Source organism: Coregonus clupeaformis, chromosome 15 (genome assembly GCF_020615455.1).
Source record: "Coregonus clupeaformis isolate EN_2021a chromosome 15, ASM2061545v1, whole genome shotgun sequence".
NCBI lineage: Eukaryota > Metazoa > Chordata > Actinopteri > Salmoniformes > Salmonidae > Coregonus > Coregonus clupeaformis.
The window spans coordinates 57,608,227-57,632,003 of NC_059206.1; the positions used below are offsets into that span (position 1 = coordinate 57,608,227).

At 43.1% G+C, this 23,777-nt stretch overlaps 1 protein-coding gene across 2 annotated transcripts in view; it reads left to right on the forward strand.

Annotated features, from left to right (window-relative positions):
• Positions 1-23,777, forward strand: part of LOC121582745 (collagen alpha-1(XXVII) chain A-like) — a 388,342-nt gene that overhangs the window by 255,353 nt on the left and 109,212 nt on the right. For both annotated transcript variants that reach the window (XM_041898821.2, XM_041898822.2), the window contains exons 33-41: positions 2,675-2,728; positions 12,262-12,315; positions 12,641-12,694; positions 12,802-12,855; positions 13,327-13,434; positions 15,831-15,884; positions 16,091-16,198; positions 19,031-19,084; positions 21,663-21,716. In XM_041898821.2, the coding sequence (XP_041754755.1) occupies positions 2,675-2,728; positions 12,262-12,315; positions 12,641-12,694; positions 12,802-12,855; positions 13,327-13,434; positions 15,831-15,884; positions 16,091-16,198; positions 19,031-19,084; positions 21,663-21,716 (594 nt within the window). The remainder of the gene's footprint in view (positions 1-2,674; positions 2,729-12,261; positions 12,316-12,640; positions 12,695-12,801; positions 12,856-13,326; positions 13,435-15,830; positions 15,885-16,090; positions 16,199-19,030; positions 19,085-21,662; positions 21,717-23,777) is intronic.

Genomic DNA, 23,777 nt, shown 5'->3' on the forward strand with positions numbered 1-23,777 from the left:
TGCGGTCGGAGGCCAAGCAGTTGCCATACCAGGCGGTGATGCAACCAGTCAGGATGCTCTCGATGGTGCAGCTGTAGAATTTTTTGAGGATCTGAGGACCCATGCCAAATATTTTCAGTCTCCTGAGGGGGAATAGGCTTTGTCGTGCCCTCTTCACGACTGTCTTGGTGTGTTTGGACCATGATAGTTAGTTGGTGATGTGGACACCAAGGAACTTGAAGCTCTCAACCTGTTCCACTACAGCCCCGTCGATGAGAATGGGGGCGTGCTCAGTCCTCTTTTTTTTCCTGTGGTCCACAATCATCTCCTTTGTCTTGGTCACGTTGAGGGAGAGGTTGTTGTCCTGGCACCACACGGCCAGGTCTCCTACCTCCTCCCTATAGGCTGTCTCATCGTTGTCGGTGATCAGGCCTACCACTGTTGTGTCGTCGGCAACCTTAATGATGGTGTTGGAGTCGTGCCTGGCCATGCAGTCATGGGTGAACTGAGAGTACAGGAGGGGACTGAGCACGCACCCCTGAGGGGCTTCCGTGTTGAGGATCAGTGTGGCAGATGTGTTGTTACCTACCCCTACCACCTGGGGGCGGCCCGTCAGGAAGTCCAGGATCCAGTTGCAGAGGGAGGTGTTTAGTCCCAGGATCCTTATTTTAGTGATGAGCTTAGAGAGCTCATTGCGCATCCTGCAAATTACCAGCAGAGGGCGACCATTTTCAAACCATTTTCATATTCACTCTGTTGGTAATGCTTACAAATTGGATCATAACTCTAAAAGTAGCAGTGATCCCATTCTGGAACTTTGATATGCCAGTAGAGTATATTATGTTCAAAAACATTGTAGTGAGCCTGGGTTATAAGCACGGATATCGACTCTGCCACTTGAGCATGCTTTTGTGGCACGCTGGGCTTCGGGCCAGAAAGTTGTGGGTTCGAGCCACGCTCCCTGCCTGTTTCATTACATTGGTGTCAGAAGTGGGATCGCTACAATATATTGAAAAGTTAGCCAACTAAAAAAGGGTACAGTATATTTAAAAAATGCATGGTTTTATTTTTCAATATTCATACATTTGTATTCAAATCAAACTACTACTCATATTACAGAGCAAGCGATAAAGCTTCATATGACACCAATGTTTGCTTTGTAGCACCTACAGATGAAACATTATGTAGTCTTAAAGGAAGCCTGGTTAAGGTCAAAATGTCAGAAATATGCCAACTTTGATTAATTATCTCACAATTATGCTTTTAGATACAAATGTAAAATATATGTCAACCATCCTTACTCCAAAGGACCGTTCTATGGTTTACATTTTGTGAAAATCCAAAACATCATTGTCCTTTTTTGTTACAGTTTCATGAAGAATCACCCAAAACTGACTACTATAAACATAATGTACATTAGTTCAGATTCTCTCTCTCTCTCTCTCTTTTCCTCTCTCGCTGCTAGCCAGATTATTCAGGACCTTGCTAAATACAATAATCAGCTAACAAATAAAAACAATTGTTTGGAGGAAATGATGACAAAGTGAAAATAAGCTAAACTTCACAAAGCGAACTATCCCTTTGCCAATACAGTATCATGACTAAAAGAAAGCGATTACAAAGAGGAAGTGACTGAAGGGAGTATAGTATGTTTGGCAGATCTGGGGTCAGATTTGAGCACATGAGTGTCTCTGGGACTCTGTGGTCCATGTACAGTATATTGAGTGATAAAATAATGTTGTCTCCTTTATGACCGAATTTTGTTATATTTTTACATATGGAGAGATTGTCACGTTTCACATTCATTTGCAGTATAGTTAGGGAAGATTTGGGTAAGGTGCATTAACCCTTGTGTCTAGGAAACCATACACACAATTTATCATTTGACCAAATATTTATGACGAGGTCATAATTTCGTGGAGTCTGTGAAGGAAGAAACCAGATGGAAAAAGTGGTAAGCAAGTTAGGAAAAAAAAAAGATTTTCACCAAGTCAAATGCATTTATTGTGTTGGAGGTTTCATTATGCTTGTATCTAAACCAAAGTAGATCATTTTAAGATTATTCTATAAATCAGTTGGGGTCTCTATAAGCTTCAATATGAGGTCCTAAACTTAGCATGAAAGTACATCCTTGTAGGTGTGTGGGATAATATAGTCAAAATGTTTGCCTTGGGGTAAGTTTAGCAAATGGCTGAGCCAATGGCAAGTTGAGCAAATGTAAGTGTTTTCTTCCCAGGCAAGTTGAGCCTGTCCCGCGGCTCAACTTAACCCATACCCAGGGTAAGTTGTGCCAAGAGACCACTATTTTTGGACAAGCTATGTTTTCACAATGGTAATGTTTACATGAATTCTGATTATTTCTAGGGATACACAAAATCCTGAAATATATGTAGATATCTTTGTTAGAAAGAATACTATATTTCCCTTGACGGAGTGATGCTTAATGTAAAAAATGGCTCAATTTACCCCACTCTCCCCTACTCATTTTTGGCCAGCACCTGTTCTCTTGTAACCTGATCCATCAATCTGACCTGACCGTAGCCCTCGTGAATCCATGTAGCGAAACAGAACGTAAACTCATGAGATTAGGATGGTTGAACAAAGATAGTTCTCATGTTGTTTGAGCACAAAAATGCATTGGTTTCTCTTATATGACCAAATCTCATCACCACTGTGTCTCTGCTCTATTTTCTAGGGACCCCCTGGGCCAGTGGGGGCAATGGGGCCACTAGGAGAAATTGGTCTAAAGGTGAGAATTTACACATACAGTACACACACACATACACGCTCACACACTTTATTGCTCTCTCTCACATCGTCTGGTCTCATTAGTTAAATCAGGATGTGTGTGTAGCTACCTGTTTGTTCCTCCCACTGTAATGAATAATTGATTGATTGACAGATTTATTTGTCAGTTTAAAAAATACATATATACACAGTACATACTGTGCCTTCGGAAAATATTCACACCCCTTGACATTTTCCACATTTTGTTAGGTTACAGCCTTATTCTAAAATGGATTAAATTGTTTTCTTTCCTCATCAATCTACACACAATACCCCATAATGACAAAGCAAAAACAGTTTTTTAGAAATTTTTGCTAATAATACAATTTAAAAAACAGAAATATCACATTTACATAAGTATTCAGACCCTTTACTCAGTACTTTGTTGATGCACCTTTGGCAGCGATTACAGCCTCGAGTCTTCTGGGGTATGATGCTACAAACTTGGCACACCTGTATTTGGGGAGTTTCTCCCATTCTTCTCTGCAGATCCTCTCAAGCTCTGTCAGGTTGGATGGGGAGCATCGCTGCACAGCTTTTTTCAGGTCTCTCCAGAGATGTTCGATCGGGTTCAAGTCCGGGCTCTGGCTGGGCCACTCAAGGACATTCAGAGACTTGACCCGAAGCCACTCCTGCGTTGTCTTGGCTGTGTGCTTAGGGTCGTTGAGCGCTCCTGAGAGCTTTGGAGAAGGTTTTCATCAAGGATCTCTCTGTTCTTTGCTCCGTTCATCTTTCCCTCAATCCTGGCTAGTCTCCCAGTCCCTGCAGCTGAAAAACATCCCCACAGCATGATGCTGCCACCAACATGCTTCACTGTAGGGATGGTGCCAGGTTTCCGCCAGACGTGACGCTTGGCATTTTCCAAAGAAAAACAATTTTTCTGTCCATTAAAATAACATCAAATTGATCAGAAATACAGTGTAGACATCGTTAATGTTGTAAATGGCTATTGTAGCTGGAAACGGCAGATTTTTAATGGAATATCTACATAGGCGACCATCAGTCCTGTGTTCCAATTGCACGTTGTGGTTGTTAATCCAAGTTTATCATTTTAAAAGGCTAATTGATCATTAGAAAACCCTTTTGCAATTATGTTAGCACAGCTGAAAACTGTTGTGCTGATTAAAAAAGCAATAAAACTGGCCTTCTTGAGACAAGTTGAGTATCTGGAACATCACCAATTGTGGGTTCGATTACAGGCTCAAAATGGCCAGAAACAAATAACTTTCTTCTGAAACTCGTCAGTCTATTCTTGTTCTGAGAAATGAAGGCTAGTCCATGCGAGAAATTGCCAAGAATCTGAAGATCTTGTAAAATGCTGTGTACTACTCCCTTCACAGAACAGCGCAAACTGCCTCTAACCAGAATAGAAAGAGGAGTGGGAGGCCCCGGTGCACAACTGAGCAAGAGGACATATACATTAGAGTGTCTAGTTTGAGAAACAGGTGCCTCACAGGTCCTCAACTGGCAGCTTCATTAAATAGTACCCGCAAAACACCAGTCTCAACGTCAACAGTGAAGAGGCGACTCTGGGATGCTGACCTCCTAGGCAGAGTTGCAAAGAAAAATCCATATCTCAGACTGCCCATCTTAATCTTTAATTTTTATTGGCCAGTCTGAGATATGGCTTTTTCTTTGCAACTCTGCACTGTATTTGTGATCAATTTGATGTTACTTTAATGGACGCAAAAATTGTTCCTTCAAAAACAAGGAAGTTACAAAGATGCAGTGCCTTAGACCGCTGTGCCACTCGGGAAGCCTTGACATTCTTTTTTAAAACAAATCAAATCAAATTTTATTTGTCACATGCTTCGTAAACAACAGGTGTAGACTAACAGTGAAATACTTACTTACGGGTCCTTTTCCAACAATGCAGAGTTAGTGACAGAAATAGTGACACAAGGAATAAATTCACAGTGAATAATGAATAACAATAACGATTAAAAATAACATGGATATATACAGGGAATACCAGCACCAAGTCGATAAAATAGGTTATGGTTGGTATGGCTCTCAGTTGCTGTGGTTCTTTGTTCCACTCAACAACGCCAGTATATAAAAAGGTGTTCTTATGAAACAGACTCACATTCAAAACAGTAAATATTAGAGTGGCTGGCTCTGGTATTATTCAGGTGGACATCAGAATCAGAATCACCTTTATTCGCCAAGTATATTTACACATACCAGGAATTTGACTTAGTGAGAAGGTGCTGCCAGTAGCAGACAATATACACTGATATACTCTTTCCATGACATTGACTGACCAGGTGAATCCAGGTGAAAGCTATAGTCCCTTATTTATTTCACTTGTTAAATCCACTTAAATCAGTGTAGATGAAGGGGAGGAGACAGGTTAAAGAAGGATTTATAAGCCTTGACAAAATTGAGACATGGATTGTGTATGTGTGCCATTCAGAAGGTGAATGGGCAAGAAAATAGATTGAAGTGCCTTTGAACAGGGTATGGTAGTAGGTGCCAGGCACACCAATTTGTGTCAAGAACTGCAATGCCGTTGGGTTTCTCACACTCAACAGTTTCCCGTGTGTATCATGTATGATGGTCCACCATCCAAAGGACATCCAGCCAACTTGACACAACTGTGGGAAGCATTGGAGTCAACATGGGTCAGCATTCCTGCGGAATGCTTTCGACAACTTGTAGAGTCAATGCCCCAACGAATTGAGGCTGTTCTGAGGGCAAAGGTGGGTGGGGGTGCTTAGTGTACAAACAGAATACACAGAATATACAATACCAGAACAGTAAACATAGAACAAAAAACATTAAACTCTGGAGTATAGGCTAAATTACAGTGGGAATGTACAATTTACAAGAGGCTATATCTACAGTTGAAGTCGGAAGTTTACATACACCTTAGCCAAATACATTTAAACTCAGTTTTTCACAATTCCTGACGTTTAATCCTAGTAAAAATTCCCTTAGGTCATTTAGGATCACCACTTTATTTTAAGAATGTGAAATGTCAGAATAATAGTAGAGAGAATGATTTATTTCATCTTTTATATCTGTCATCACATTCCCAGTGAGTCAGAAATGTACATACACTCAATTAGTATTTGGTAGCGTTGCCTTTAAATTGTTTGACTTGGGTCAAACATTTCGGGTAGCCTTCCACAAGCTTCCCACAATAAATTGGGTGAATTTTGGCCCATTCCTCCTGACAGAGCTTGTGTAACTGAGTCAGGTTCGTAGGCCTCCTTGCTCGTACACACTTTTTCAGTTCTGCCCACAAATGTTCTCTAGGATTGAGGGCAGGGCTTTGTGATGGCCACTGCAATACCTTGACTTTGTTGTCCTTAAGCCATTTTGCCACTACTTTGGAAGTATGCTTGGGGTCATTGTCCATTTGGAAGACCCATTTGCGACCAAGCTTTAACTTCCTGACTGATGTCTTGAGATGTTGCTTCAATACATCCACATACTTTTCCTTCCTCATGATGCCATTTATTTTGTGAAGTGCACCAGTCCCTCCTGCAGCAAAGCACCCCCAGAGCATGATGCTGCCACCCCCGTGCTTCACGGTTGGGATGGTGTTCTTCGGCTTGCAAGCCACCCCGTTTTTCCTCCAAACATAACGATGGTCATTATGGCCAAACAGTTATATTTTTGTTTCATCAGACCAGAGGACATTTCTCCAAAAAGTACGATCTTTGTCCCCATGTGCAGTTGCAAACCGTAGTCTGGCTTTTTTATGGCGGTTTTGGAGCAGTTGCTTCTTCCTTGCTGAGCGGCCTTTCAGGTTATTTCGATATAGGACTCGTTTTTACTGTGGATATAGATACTTTTGTACCTGTTTCCTCCAGCATCTTCAGAAGGTCCTTTGCTGTTGTTCTGGGATTGATTTGCACTTTTCGCACCAAAGTACGTTCATCTCTAGGAGACAGAACGCGTCTCCTTCCTGAGCGGTATGACGGCTGCGTGATCCCATGGTGTTTATACTTGCATACTATTGTTTGTACAGATGAACGTGGTACCTTCAGGCATTTGGAAATTGCTCCCAAGGATGAACCAGACTTGTGGAGGTCTACAATTTATTTTCTGAGGTCTTGGCTGATTTCTTTTGATTTTCCCATGATGTCAAGCAAAGAGGCACTGAGTTTGAAGGTAGGACTTCAAATACATCCACAGGTACACCTCTAATTGACTCAAATTATGTCAATTAGCCTATCAGAAGCTTCTAAAGCCATGACATCATTTTCTGGAATTTTCCAAGCTGTTTAAAGGCACAGTCAACTTCTTACCCACTGGAATTGTGATACAGTGAATTATAAGTGAAATAATCTGTCTGTAAACAATTGTTGGAAAAATGACTTGTGTCATGCACAAAGTAGATGTCCTAACCGACTTGCCAAAACTATAGTTTGTTAACAAGACATTTGTGGAGTGGTTAAAAAATTTGTTTTAATGACTCCAACCTAAGTGTATGTAAACTTCTGACTTCAACTGTACATGTATACAGTATACAGTGAGGGAAAAAAGTATTTGATCCCCTACTGATTTTGTACGTTTATCCACTGACAGAGACATGATCAGTCTATAATTTTAATGCTAGGTTTATTTGAACAGTGAGAGACAGAATAACAACAACAAAATCTAGAAAAACGCATGTCAAAAATTTTATAAATTGATTTGCATTTTAATGAGGGAGATAAGTATTTGACTCACTGACAAATAAATGATCAGTCTATAATTTTAATGGTAGGTTTATTTGAACAGTGAGAGACAGAATAACAACAAAAAAATCCAGAAAAACGCATGTCAAAAATGTTATAAAATTGATTCGCATTTTAATGAGGGAAATAAGTATTTGACCCCCTCTCAATCAGAAAGATTTCTGGCTCCCATGTGTCTTTTATACAGGTAACGAGCTGAGACTAGGTGCACACTCTTAAAGGGAGTGCTCCTAATCTCAGCTTGTTACCTGTATAAAAGACACCTGTCCACAGAAGCAATCAATCAATCAGATTCCAAACTCTCCACCATGGCCAAGACCAAAGAGCTCTCCAAGGATGTCAGGGACAAGATTGTAGACCTACACAAGGCTGGAATGGGCTACCAGACCATTGCCAAGCAGCTTGGTGAGAAGGTGACAACAGTTGGTGCGATTATTTCCAAATGGAAGAAACACAAAATAACTGTCAATCTCCCTCGGCCTGGGGCTCCATGCAAGATCTCACCTCGTGGAGTTGCAATGATCATGAGAACGGTGAGGAATCAGCCCAGAACTACACGGGAGGATCTTGTCAATGATCTCAAGGCAGCTGGGACCATAGTCACCAAGAAAACAATTGGTAACACACTACGCCGTGAAGGACTGAAATCCTGCAGTGCCCGCAAGGTCCCCCTGCTCAAAAAAGCACATTTACAGGGCCGTCTGAAGTTTGCCAATGAACATCTGAATGATTCAGAGGAGAACTGGGTGAAAGTGTTGTGGTCAGATGAGACCAAAATGGAGCTCTTTGGCATCAACTCAACTCGCCATGTTTGGAGGAATGCTGCCATGACCCCAAGAACACCATCCCCACCGTCAAACATGGAGGTGGAAACATTATGCTTTGGGGGTGTTTTTCTGCTAAGGGGACAGGACAACTTCACCGCATCAAAGGGACGATGGATGGCGCCATGTACTGTCAAATCTTGGGTGAGAACCTCCTTCCCTCAGCCAGAGCATTGAAAATGGGTCGTGGATGGGTATTCCAGCATGACAATGACTCAAAACACACGGCCAAGGCAACTAAGGAGTGGCTCAAGAAGAGGCACATTAAGGTCCTGGAGTGGCCTAGCCAGTCTCCAGACCTTAATCCCATAGAAAATCTGTGGAGGGAGCTGAAGGTTCGAGTTGCCAAACGTCAGCCTCGAAACTTTAATGACTTGGAGAAGATCTGCAAAGAGGAGTGGGACAAAATCCCTCCTGAGATGTGTGCAAACCTGGTGGCCAACTACAAGAAACGTCTGACCTCTGTGATTGCCAACAAGGTTTTTGCCACCAAGTACTAAGTCATGTTTTGCAGAGGGGTCAAATACTTATTTCCCTCATTAAAATGCAAATCAATTTATAACATTTTTTACATGCGTTTTTCTGGATTTTTTTGATGTTATTCTGTCTCTCACTGTTCAAATAAACCTACCATTAAAATGATAGACTGATCATGTCTTTGTCAGTGGGCAAACGTACAAAATCAGCAGGGGATCAAATACTTTTTTCCCTCACTGTAAATTGAAATTTTAACAATTATTTCCAATAGTATTCTACTGGAAACTGCTGAATGAGTAAAAAAACGTGATGTGATTTATTTATTTTGATGATCTACCAGAAATCATGAAAACAGGGTTGACTTCCCAATGAATAAGGCACATATACTCTATTTAGCAATAACAAGCAAGAAACATTTCTCATCTGCTATAACAATACAGTGACTAAAAAATGGAATACTAATGGCTACAACTTAGCTAGCTAGCTCGTCAGCTGACAGGCACAATTTGGCTAACAGTAGTTTCTTAGCTAGCATAAAAAAGTGCATAAAATGCTGTACAATGATGAAAATATGACTAAAACATTGACAACTTCATCAGGAAACATACGGAAACAAAGACTCTACTCACAATTATTGCATTCACACACAGTAAAGGATAAAACAGTTAGAATATTAATTTTAGAAAACTGGAGATTCTCTGCACAACCACATTTTGCAAGCTTAACTTGGGAGTTAGGCTATTTATTACTGCGAGCTTGTGCTAGCTGTGACGTCATCAGTCACTCTTAAAGGGACAGGCTGTCTTACAGGTGAATCAAATAGAAATTAATATAAAGTAGAGCTGTTGTTTCCGATAAACGAAATTGTTTGTAATTAATGTTGTTGTATTATACTGGAACTAATGACAACAAACTATAATTTAATGGGTTCTATTAAGAAAACAGGAGACAAAGGGCTGTGAGACATGGGTTTTATCCTAGACACATGAAAAGTGGGATGTATACGGAGGGTACGGGGCAACAGAAGATGAACAGAAGAGGGGCTAATGATCTTGGAGATGGGGAAAGGGCTAAATACCGGGGGGAAAGTTTGCGGGACTCAACCCACACTAGTTGCTGGCTCCAGATGGTGGGGTTGGCGGAGACCAGGCAGCGCAAAGTCGTCTCCAGGTCATGGTTGGCTCGCTCCAACTGGCCGTTGGACTGAGGGTGGAAACCGGAGGATAGGCTGGCTGACGACCCAATGAGTGTGCAGAACGCCTTCCAGAACCGGGACGAGAACTGAGGACCCTGGTCGTAGACCATGTCTTCTGGGAGTCCATGGTTCCGGAAGACTTGCTGCACCATGAGCTGGGCTGTCTCTTTGGCGAAGGGTAGCTTGGGGAGAGGAATGAAGTGGGCGGCTTTGGAAAACCAGTCTACAACTGTCAGAATGGCGGTGTTGCCATCAGATGGGGGAAGACCCGTGACAAAGTCAAGGGATATGTGAGACCAGGGACGGTGAGGAACAGGCAGAGGTTGGAGGAGACCAGCCGGAGCTTGTCGAGGAGTCTTGTTCTGCGCACAGATCGTGCATGTGGCGATGAACGCGGAGATGTCAGGAACCATGGTAGGCCACCAAAAGCGTTGTCGCACAAAGGCCAGGGTCGATGGGAGCCCGGGTGGCAGGTAAGCCTGGAGGAGTGGGCCCACTCCAGGACCGCGGAGCAAACAGCGTCAGGAACAAACATCTGGTTATCTGGGACCCCCCGGGGTTCGGCTGGGAATGTTGCACCTCCCGGACCTGCTTTCCCATCTGAGTGCCGTCGCCAAGCACGAGGTGGGAAGGATGGTCTCGGATTCCGGGGGTGTAGCCGCGGGGCTATAGCAGCTTGACAGCGCATCTGGCTTGACATTCTTGGATCCCGGTCAGTATGAGAGGGAGAAGTTGAACCGGGTGAAAAGCAAGGCCTACCTAGCTTGCCTGGAATTGAGATGCTTGGCGGTGCGGAGATATTCCAAGTTCTTGTTGTCTGTCCACACAATGAAAATATATTCCGCCCCTCCAGCCAGTGCTTCCACTCCTCCAACGCCATCTTCACCGTGAGAAGCTCACGATTCCCCACATCGTAATTCCTCTCTGTGGTGTTGAGGCGATGGGAGAAGAAGGCGCAGGGATGTAACTTGAGGTCCAGGGCAGAATGCTGGGACAGGACCGCCCCCACTAAAACAACCGAAGCATCGGCCTCCACCACAAACTGGTGGGACGAGTCACGATGAACCAAGATGGGAGCAGTGGTGAAACAGTGTTTGAGGTCCCAGAATGCCCGGTCAGCAGCTGAGGACCATGTGAACAGAACCTTGGGAGAGGTGAGTGCAGACAGGGGTGAAGCCAGGGTGCTGTAACCCGGATAAAGTGGTGATAAAAGTTGTCGAATCCCAGGAATTGATGCAGCTGCACTCTGGACGTAGGCTGGTGCCAATCCACCACCGCTCTCACCTTCACGGGATCCATCTGTACACTCCCTGCAGCGAAGATGTAGCCCAGGAAGGGTATGGTGGAGCGATGGAATTCGCATTTCTCCGCTTTCACAAAAAGCTGGTTCTCCAGGAGGCGTTGGAGTACCAGTCTGACGAGGATGTCGTCGAGGTAGACGAAGAAGAACTGGTTCAACATGTTGCGGAGAACATCATTAACCAGGGCCTGGAACACATCTGGAGCATTTGTAAGGCCAAATGGCATGACCAGATACTCGTAGTGACCGCTGGCCTTGTTGAAGGCAGTCTTCCACTCGTCCCCCTCCCGTATCCGCACCAGGTGGTAGGCATTCCGTAGATCCAGCTTGGAGAACACGTTGGCCCCCTGGAGCGGCTCGAAGGCCGAGGAGATGAGTGGTAGCGGGTAGTGGTTCTTCAACGTGATGTCGTTGAGGCCACGGTAGTCGATGCACCGGCGCAGGGTTTTGTCATTCTTCTTCACAAAGAAGAACCCTGCGCCTGCGGGGGAGGCATAAGGACGGATGAACCCGGCAGCGGTGGAAGCGAAGTGGCCCGGGCCTTACTGAACACCTCCCGGAGGTCCTGGTATTCCGCGGGAATATCGGAGAGGTCCGAGGCAACTTCCGAGCCCCCAGGAAGATGCCCCGGGGCAGGCTGCGCTGACTTCAGGCAATGAGCGTGGCAGAACGGGATCCAGCCCATGATGGCACCAGTAGACCAGTCAAAAAAGGAGTTGTGTTGCTGGAGCCAAGAGAAACCCAATACCACGGGAACCTGAGGAGTTAAGGGCTTAATTAGCAGGAATTGGATCGTCTCGCTGTGGTTCCCTGATACTGATACTGATAGGTGCAGTGAAATGTGTTGTTTTACAGGGTCAGCCATAGTAGTACGGTGTCCCTGGAGCCAATTAGGGGTAAGTGCCTTGCTCAAGGGCACATTGACTGATTTTTCACCTTGTCGGCTCGGGTATTCGAACCAGCGCACTTTCGGTTACTTCTCCTTTACTCTTTTTGTCTGTCTCTTAGGGTCCTCCAGGCAAAGTGAGTGATCCAGGACTGCCTGGCGAGCCAGGGGAGAAGGTCAGTCACAAGAGTACTCACCACAGCATACTCTTATCACCCTCTTTCCTCATTCTAACACTGTAACATGGTTGTCTGTCCATTATAATCAGTCAGTCTCTCACTTCACTCTCAAATTATGTTTCTGTGATGAGTCTGTGTAAATGACAAATGACAGTTACTGTATGTAGGCAGTTATTGTTACAGCACACCCATGCACACACACGTACGCACACATGCATAAATACATACACACACACACACAAACACACACACACACGGGCAGGAACATATCTGTAACGTTAAGGAAACCCTGCCTTCAACATTCTGTGTGTGTGTGTGTCAGGGAGCACTCGGAGCCATTGGGAACATCGGAGAGCAGGGACTAATAGGACAACGGGTCAGTGTTTCTGTCATTCTCTTCTTAAAATGAATTTCACTTGATCGTTTTGTGTTTTGTTAGCCATCAAATGTGAAACTCATTCACTGCTTGTGCTCTGTGTGTAGGGAGAGCCAGGGCTTGAGGGAGAGGCCGGTGCTGCTGGTCCTGATGGAACCAAGGTAAGGCCTGAGACAGATCTCAATTAGTGTACTACTTAGGGCTCTGGTCAAAAGTAGTGGACCATTTATTGTATTTTGTATTAACTTGTATTTAATCAGGGGAGCCCAATTGAGACCATGGTCTCATTTTCAATGGTGCTCTCATTATTCTGACGTCTTTTGTGAGGTAATGGTCAGGTTGTTTATCGTCTTTTGAAACGTCCAGGCAAAAACATTTTGAACTGGTTATATCATTAAATATCTGAACAGATAACAACCAAAATATTATGAAGAGGAAATACCTCTTTACCTGGTTATCTGATGACTCTGCAACCAGAAAAACTGTTTACACCCAGAAATATGACATCATTATGACTTTCCATGCCACATTTTGCCTGCTGGTGGTTTGTTTCACCAGCTCTCTTTGCAGATCATTCGGTTTTTCGTTGTATTGAGCTCCCCAGTTGAGCCCATGCTGTTCTGTTTCCTTAGGGTGAAAAGGGTGACATGGGGCAGGAGGGCGACAAAAGCGAGAAGGGTGAAACCGGAATGAAGGGAAAGGAGGGCCCACCTGGGGATCCTGGACTCACAGGCGTCACAGTGAGTGACAAACGTAACCAAACACCCCACACACTCACTCAACCAGGTTGATTATTGTTCTCAATTGCTTACCTTGCTAAATAAAAGCTTTCTATGGCTACAATATGTTAACCCGACACAGTACACCAACTGTGATATTATTTGACTGGGTCTATCTCCAGGGTTATAGTAAATATGTAGTAAATAAATACCACTAAAATTCCATGAAAAACGATAGAACGACAACCCAAATAAATAGCCTATGTATAGCAGCCTAGAAGTAGGTAGTTTATTCCCTGTTTTCTCTCTGAATGATGAAGAAGCTGCAAGTGTGCACTGCGGAGGACCATCAGAGACTTGACCACTTTGGCCAATGAGAACGTTGAAAAATAATCACCATCAGTTCCTGTCCAGCCTTATAAACAACATGAGAAGCCGCCTGTTCACAACCACAAGCTTTAAAGGCACATCTGCAGTGGACCAGACTGCAGCGCAGTCCGATTACACACACCTGATACGTCAGGCAAACATCCTGGAGAGAGAGAGCTGGCCAAAGCCTCTCACTCCGATATTCAGGGAAGAAGACATTTGCATCCTGTGCCAACGCTTCTCCCTCCCGTGTGCCTCCACTATCAATTGCTTTAGGGACTTTGTTCACAGTAGGGGAGAACATGTGACACGCGAGCTGAGACCACTGCTTCACTGTACACATCTCCAGTTCTTGACTCTTACTAGCTCAAAAGTATTGTGGAGCTCCTGCACCTAATATAAACAGTACCGGCACCCAAAATGAGTACCAGAACCTATTTCAGTCCAGGTCAAGCACTGTTCCCTGCAGCTCGGCAGCATGTGAGAGGGGGTTTAGCCACATGAACCTTATCATCACACCAACAAGATTTAAGATCCAAATTCACTGTGTGTCTGCCTTGATGTTCATAAAACTCCATGGACCTCCTCTTGCGCAGTGGAACCCAGAACAATATGTGACCACTTGGTTACGGCGACACTGTTCTGCTGAGGAAACTCAAACCAGATTAGCCACAGCAAAGCCCAAGGAGCCTGTCCCTCTCTGGAAGTATTTAGCCTATATTGGTTGAGACGCAGGACCCATTCTAGCTTGGTATGTCAGGGTCGGCAATTTGAAATGTGAATTGGGCCAAATTGAAGGTAATAATACATTATGGTTATAGTTTATTGAGATGCATGAATACACCACATCAAAAGTTGGATTTTATGTCTGTTTTAAAACAGAGTAATGATTTATGTTCACTACTTGGTCAATTGATTTGATGTTTGTTTAATCTGTGCATGTTTAATCTATGCAAATAAATTCTATGAATTGATAGTTCACCTCTCTGTTTTATTTTATTTTGTAATAGGATATATTGTAACCATGTGTTCAAGGTAATCAAATCAAAGTTTATTTATGATACAGCGTAGTGTAAGCTACACAATACAATGAAATACCTACTCGCAACTAAAGCTCTTCTCGCAAACAGTGCAATGATATTAAGCTATTTGTATTTGTGTTTACATTAGGCTATAGCCTACAAATAGCTATATACCATGTAGTCGTAGGCCTATTAGGGCTATACTGCAAATTATTGTTGTTTGTTTCTGAACTTGCCGAATGGCAGAGCTATCCTTCATCTATCCTTCAGCACCACAAGTTGGATCAACTTTTTTAAGTTGCATGATCCTGACGCTGTCCATTCAGCACCCCGAAGGGTGCTCAAATTTCTTAAAATAACACTCATCAAATAACACCCATCTGTTGCCTATGCCTAATAGTCCTACTCATCACTTATAAATGTTATTTCAAATAGAAGATCATCACGTCTCACAATGGTGCTCGTTTAGTAAAGTTAGATCAAAGCTGAATCAATGTCTCGCAAAATCACATAATGATTAATTTGCATTTTACATAACCGAACCAAATATAACAGCATAGCATAGTAGGCCTATAACGTTGCTATTACACCAAAAACACCTTATCATTTCTAATGGGATTTTAGGATGGCTAGCGGAAGCTGAATAGTATAAAATAAAAAAATCTAATGCGCCAAACCTCAACAGAGCGGGCAGGATATGTGCTTTGATTGAAACAAAATACAAGTAAGGCTAATAGTTTATTAACCCCATCTGCTCTAAGCCGTTCATGAAACAGTCATTCAAGAAGATCTAAATGCATATTCCCATGAAACGGATTGAGATCAATCAAATGATTGGCATGCAGATGCAGTTTGGACATTTCACTGGTAAAACGTGAATAATTATCATACATGATTTACATTATTTTGCGCTCCCTCACCTAAAAATGTTGCCCTACACCATTGTCTATCTCTGTTACATTTTCTCATATGTTGCTATTCAGCTGAAATGTCTATTTCTCAGTCTGTCTCATATCTCCACTCCAGGGACAAGAGGGTAAATCCGGCAAGATTGGTGAAAGAGGCAAACCAGGAAGAAAGGTATTCTTATCAACCACAAATTTGATTTCACCTATTATTTTCCATTGCTAGATCAAAACATGGTCCAGAACCCTGCAATACCAATTATACCTGTATTATACCTTTATAAATGTACCTTTGTTTACAGTACATGTACATTTATATCATGTCGTTTTACTCTATAGTGTTTCATATAATATCATACCAATTATATGTGTATGTTGTAGGGAGCAAAAGGTCATATTGGTCATCTTGGGGAGACGGGACCAATCGGAAAGACGGGGCCAAAAGGGTTTGTGGGACCGAAGGGCTCGAGAGGAACCATTGGACCTGTGGTAATGTGGGCCTGTAATATTGCAGACAGTGACATCATTTTCTGGGCCTGTATTCACAAACCGTCTCAGAGGAGGACCTGCTGATCTAGGAACAGTTTTTCCTTTTAGATCAAAATTATAAAATTACATGGAAAGGGGGCACCTGATCCTTCACTCTTAGAAAGAAAGGTGCTATCTAGAACCTAAAAGGGTTCTTCAGCTGTCCCCATAGGAGAACCCTTTAAAAAAGCCATATAACAACCTACAAAAAGTATTTGATCCCCTGCTGATTTTGTACGTTTGCCCACTGACAAAGAAATGATCAGTCTATAATTTTAATGGTAGGTTTATTTGAACAGTGAGAGACAGAATAACAACAACAAAATCCAGAAAAACGCATGTCAAAAATGTTATAAATTGATTTGCATTTTAATGAGGGAAATAAGTATTTGTCCCCCTCTCAATCAGAAAGATTTATGGCTCCCAGGTGTCTTTTATACAGGTAACGAGCTGAGATTAGGAGCACACTCTTAAAGGGAGTGCTCCTAATCTCAGCTTGTTACCTGTATAAAAGACACCTGTTCACAGAAGCAATCAATCAATCAGATTCCAAACTCTCCACCATGGCCAAGACCAAAGAGCTCTCCAAGAATGTCAGGGTCAAGATTGTAGACCTACACAAGGCTGGAATGGGCTACAAGACCATCGCCAAGCAGCTTGGTGAGAAGGTGACAACAGTTGGTGCGATTATTCGCAAATGGAAGAAACACAAAATAACTGTCAATCTCCCTCGGCCTGGGGCTCCATGCAAGATCTCACCTCATGGAGTTGCAATGATCATGAGAACGGTGAGGAATCAGCCCAGAACTACACGGGAGGATCTTGTCAATGATCTCAAGGCAGCTGGGACCATAGTCACCAAGAAAACAATTGGTAACACACTACGCTGTGAAGGACTGAAATCCTGCAGCGCCCGCAAGGTCCCCCTCCTCAAGAAAGCACATATACAGGCCCGTCTGAAGTTTGCCAATGAACATCTGAATGATTCAGAGGAGAACTGGGTGTAAGTGTTGTGGTCAGATGAGACCAAAATCGAGCTCTTTGGCATCAACTCAACTCGCCTTGTTTGGAGGAGGAGGAATGCTGCCTATGACCCCAAGAACACCATCCCCACCGTCAAACATGGAGGTGGAAACATTATGCTTTGTGGGTGTTTTTCTGCTAAGGGGACAGGACAACTTCACCGCATCAAAGGGACGATGGACGGGGCCATGTACAGTCAAATTTTGGTTGAGAACCTCCTTCCCTCAGCCAGGGCATTGAAAATGGGTCGTGGATGGGTATTCCAGCATGAAACGGCCAAGGCAACAAAGGAGTGGCTCAAGAAGAAGCACATTAAGGTCCTGGAGTGGGACAAAATCCCTCGTGACATGTGTGCAAACCTGGTGGCCAACTACAAGAAATGTCTGACCTCTGTGATTGCCAACAAGGGTTTTGCCACCAAGTACTAAGTCATGTTTTGCAGAGGGGTCAAATACTTATTTCCCTCATTAAAATGCTAATCAATTTATAACATTTTTGACATGCGTTTTTCTGGATTTTTTTGTTGTTATTCAGTCTCTCACTGTTCAAATAAACCTACCATTAAAATTATAGACTGATCATGTCTTTGTCAGTGGGCAAACATACAAATTCAGCAGGGGATCAAATACTTTTTTCCCTCACTGTATGTGTTGTGATAATTGCGTTATTTGCTGTTCATTCATATGCCTTGCGACCGTGATATATAGGCCTAAAGACAATAAGAAGACAGTGGCAGAATAAATTCAACCACACCTTTGTTTTATCACAAAACCGGATAGCAACCTTTGTCCGGTCAAGTCCAAGACGCATATTGCATGTAACAGACAGTTACATGACCTACAGCATGGTTAAGCAAGTTAATGTTTCTGACATTTTACGACCACTAAACAACTATTGATTTAGAACCACAGAGAGTTACCGCAAGTCGCAAAAACAAAACAGGAGCTGCCTTCACTATTCCATCACCATTTCAACTTCAACATTTCAACATCATCATATCACCTCTGCTTAGTCTAATACAGTGACAACTAAAAAATACCAAAAACAATTTAATCCAATCAACATAAGCTAAATATGATGTGGCTGTCCATGGTTCTGATTTCTGTTTGCGCGCGCTCGTGTAAGTAGAAAAACATGTTGACTCACCCTACTTGTAGAGAAATGCCAATGACATCCTCCTCTCTTTCATGTTGACATACAGTACATGCTTTTAGTTATAGTTTTCCTAGGCTACCTGGCTAAAATGCTTGCTCGCTAGCCTAACTTCCATTCATGGGCAACGTTAGCTAGTTAACATTAGCCTTCTACATCTAGCTACTGTACATATTAAACTTTCATCCTCTCAGGCCAGGGGCAGAACAATGTATGAATTAATGGTTGGATCAGAATGAAACACAGAGAAACGAAAGATACATTGTTTTATGTTTTTTGTATCAATGTTTTTGATAAAAAAATTTGGGGAGGCCTGGCTTGAATACACGCCACTGCCTTTCGGAACACTTTTTTCTAAGAGTCTATATCAGCACTCCTGCTCTGAGATGCTTTATCAATAAGGGCCATGATGTTAGAACTAGAAGGTAAAGCACAGTAAGAAGTCAAGCAGTCAGGGCAAAATCTTGAGAAACTTGCATATTGACAGTATAGTTTGCTGTATTTAGGTTTGACCTTCATTGACATCTGAAGGCTGTCACTTTAGATGGGTAATGTGGTTATTTGCAGTTTTAGCTCCAGTGTGATTATAACCAAACCCTCCCTCCCTTCCTCTCACAGGGTGCCCCAGGTAGAATGGGTAAACAGGGGGAAATAGGTCTAGCAGGTTATGAGGTAAGTCTACATATTTCTTTACCTTTATTTAATCAGGGAGTCACCATTGAGACCAGTGTCTCTTTTACAAGGGAGCCCTGCATATACTGTACAATTTCATAAAACACATAAAAAATGTAAAATGAAACAAATAAAATACAGCTTTTGACCTGTTCCTTGATCACCATATCTCTCCTGGAAGCTCTTCACTCCTGTAATGCTTTTGATCACACTGTACTAATTAGTTAAAACTGGGTTACAGTAATGTACTGAGGTAAAACTGTTCCCCCAACGCGCTTCACTCCTAATGCTTTTAATCACACCACTTAGGGACAGTATGAAATTTAGGGGAGGGTTGTCTAACCATTTTTTTTTGCTTTGGGGAGGATTGTGTGTTTTTTCCCTGGTTTACATTCGCCTTTTTGCAGGCTTTACCCTAGAATTCCATCGTAGACAAATTTCCTCATCTGCTTGCATGAGCCTCCCCTATATTAAAGAGTTTTGATATTGCCCTTATGCACTATGCTTTTCCGTGCACTAACTATACTACAGGTCAATATAGTCTACCAATCTGTCTATCCTGCCCTCTATCCACCACTCATAGTAGCAACAGTGGTAGGTGGATCGTTTGTCCAGATCGGGAGTAGGCTAACTATAGTGAACAAAAATATAAACGCAACATGCAACAATTTCAAAGATTTTACTGAGTTACAGTTCATATAAGGAAATCAGTCAATTGAAATAAATTCATTAGGCCCTAATCTATGGATTTCACATGACTGGTCACAGATACCTTTAAAAAAAAGTTAGAGGTATGGATCAGAAAACCAGTCAGTATCTGGTCTGACAACTTTTTGCCTCATGCAGCGTGACACATCTCATTTGCATAGAGTTGATCAGGATGTTGATTGTGGCCTGTGGAATGTTGTCCCACTCTTCTTCAATGGCTGTGCGAAGTTGCTGGATATTGGCGGGAACTGGAACACGCTGTCGTACACGTTGATCCAGCGCATCCCAAAGATGCTCAATGGGTGACATGGCTGGTGAGTATGCAGGCCATGGACGAACTGGGACATTTTCAGCTTCCAGGAATTGTGTACAGATCCTTGCGACATGGGGCCGTGCATTATCATGCTGAAACATGAGGTGATGGCGGTGGATGAATGGCACGACAATGGGCCTCAGGATCTCATCACGGTATCTCTGTGCATTCAAATTGCCATCGATAAAATGAAATTGTGTTCATTGTCCGTAGCTTATGCCTGCCCATACTATAACCCCACCGCCACCATGGGGCACTCTGTTCACAATGTTGACATCAGCAAACTATTCGCCCACACAACGCCATACACGTGGTCTGCGGTTGTGAGGCCAGTTGGACATACTGCCAAATTCTCTAAAACGATGTTGGAGGCGGCTTATGGTAGAATAATTTACATTCAATTCTCTGGCAAGAGCTCTGGTGGACATTCCTGCAGTCTGTGGATGAATTATCTTGGCAAAGGAGAAATGCTCACAAACAGGGATGTAAACAAATTTGTGCATAACATTTCTGGTATATTTTATTTCAGCCCATGAAAAATGGGTCCTTTACATGTTGCGTTTATATTTTTGTTCAGTATAGAACCATCCGATGAGCGCAATCTTACGAGAACTTGAAAACAACATGTATTTTGTTTTGCCCATATTACGCATGAGTTTTAAATCAGTAAGGGCTTCCTGCACAACTGCAAAATCGGACTGTAGCCTTGTCACAGTCATGTCAGCAGTCAGGGAATTACATTTACCATTTTCAACAGATTAACCAATAGCATTTATATAAAAAGTGAAATGAACAGGTCCTAGTATCGACCCCTGCGGAACTACTTCAAGAAATTATGACTTAACCTCATCAATCACGATGGCCTGAGTTCTGTCACTAAAATAATCATAATACCTAAGGACTATAATCGGTTTCAACTGGCTTAATACCAGTTAGAACAGGGTTCTCCAACTCTCGTTTTCGAGTGTGCAGGTTTTTAATCCAGACCATCACTTAGGTATCTAATTCAATGCATCATGATCCTCCGGATGAATCATGAATAGCTGAATCAGGTGTGGTGCTGAAATAAAAGCCTACACACCCAGTAGCTCTCCAGACTGGAGTTGGAGACCCCAGAATTAGAAAATGGTCAATTTTAGTAAACAAACCTCTGATGTGTGACAAGGAAACAAGTTAAGAAACAGTAAAACATGTTTTGCTTCAAAGTGGATGTAACTGTGCCATCACAGAAATATTTCAGAAATGTATTTCATTATATGGCGTTTGGCGTCACCCTGCGAGAGAGTTCATTACATAAACTGTGTACTTTGCTGCAGAAAGGCATTTTGAAAAAGTAACTTTTGTATGCCCAGAACTCTATGTGCTATTTCTTTACTGTTGTTGACATTCAAATAGACACAGATAAACAACCTGTGCACTGCAATTGACTTTTAAAGGTTATGTCAGCGAATGTGATCTCCACGAACATCAGTGAAATTGTCTTTAAAAGTCTATCACTGATTAAATCTGTATATCACAGAATTAACCCCTTTCCTCCATCCCTGTCTGTCTGTGTAGGGTCATCAGGGACCCCAAGGCCCTATTGGGCGTCCAGGACCAAATGGTGAAAAGGTACACAATTCCCCTCACATTATGTCTAACTCAGAAACTAGACTGCAAGCATCACGTAAGGCTAATGTTGCTTTGCCAACGTAATTTTGGGGGTGCTACAGCAGAAGCATATCACAGGCATAGAGTGCCATCAGACAGTATTCACACCACTTAACATTTTCCACATTTTGTTGTGTTACAGCCAGAATTTAAAATGGATAAAATTGAGATTTTGCATCACTGGCCTACACACAATACCCCATAATGTCAAAGTGGAATTATGTTTTTTGAAATGTTTACTAATTAATTAAAAATTAAAAGCTGAATTGCTTTTAGTCAATAAGTATTCAACCCCTTTGTTATGACAAGCCTAAATAAGTTCAGGAGTAAGTTGCTTAATAAGTCACATAATAAGTTGCATGGACTCACTCTGTATGCAATAATAGTGTCTAACATGATTTTGGAATTACTACCTCATCTCTGTACTCAACACATACAATTATCTGTAAGGTCCCTCAGTTGAGCAGTGAATTTCAAACACAGATTCAACCACAAAGACCAGCGAGGTTTTCCAATGCCTCACAATGAAGGGCACCTATTGGTAGATGAAAAAAAAAGCAGACATTCAATATCCCTTTGAGCATTGTGAAGTTATTCATTTCACTTTGGATGGTGTATCAATACACCCAGTCACTATAAAGATACACGCGTCTTTCCTAACTCAGTTGATGGAGAGGAAGGAAACCGCTCAAGAATTTCACCATGAGGCCAATGGTGACTTTAAAACAGTTACAGAGTTTATTGGCTGTGATAGGAGAAAACTGAGGATGGATCTACAACACTAAAGTAAAACTGCAAAAAAATGTGCAAAGAAATGAACTTTATGTCCTGAATACAAAACATTATGTTTGTGGCAAATACAACTGTGATGAGGTGGTTTCGAAGGAGTCAGACGCAGGAGGGTAAATCACAGAATAACAGGATTTTTTCCGAAACACAGAGTTACGCAGTAATGCGTCAAAACAATACAAGGCACAAGGTGGAAATATCCCAGCGATACAAAATACACGGAGCTCCACCGAGCTTCTCTATCCTCCACAATAAACAATCACACACAAAGACAAGGGGGCAGAGGGAACACTTATACAGGTACTGATGAGGGGATATGAACCAGGTGTGTGTAATAAACAAGACAAAACAAATGGAATGATGAGATGAGGAGTGGCAGTGGCTAGAAGGCCGGTGACGACGAACGCCGAAGCCTGCCCGAACAAGGAGAGGAGGCAGCTTCGGAGGAAGTCGTGACAGTCCCCCCCCCCCCCCCCACCTTGACGTGCAGCTCCAGCAGCTCGCCAACGCCGGCTTCGGGGACGGCCAGGAGGACGCGGAGCAGGGCGAGCCGGATGGTGACAGTGGAAATCCCACAATAGGGACGGATCGAGGATATTCCTCACCGGAACCCAGCACCGCAGAGGGGGGGAAAGAACCTCCCGCACCTCAGACTCCTGGGGCGGACCAGCCACCACCGGCCTGAGGAGAGACACATGGAACGAGAGGTTAATACGGTAATCTGGAGGGAGTAATAACCTATAAGTAACCTCGTTTATCCTCCTCAGGACTTTGAACGGCCCCACAAACCATGGGCTCAGCTTCCGGCAGGGCAGGCGAAGGGGCAGATTCCAGGGTCGAGAGCCAGACCTGATCACCAGGTACCAAGACCGGGGCCTCACTGCGGTGGCGGTCAGCGTTGGCCTTCTGGACAGCGTTCCACGTCTCCTCTACGTGCCGAAACCAGTCATCCACCGCAGGAGCTTCGATCTGGCTCTGATTCCATGGTGCAAGAACCGGCTGATAACCTAAAACACATTGAAATGGCGATAGGTTAGTGGAGGAGTGGCGGAGAGTTCTGGGCATATTCTGCCCATGGCAAGAACACTGACCACTCTTCCAGCCGGTCCTGGCAGTAGGACCGCAGGAACCTACCCACATCCTGATTCACCCGTTCCACCTGCCCATTGCTCTCAGGGTGAAACCCAGAGGTCAGGTTAACCGAGCCCAAAGACGTTCCATGAACACCTTACA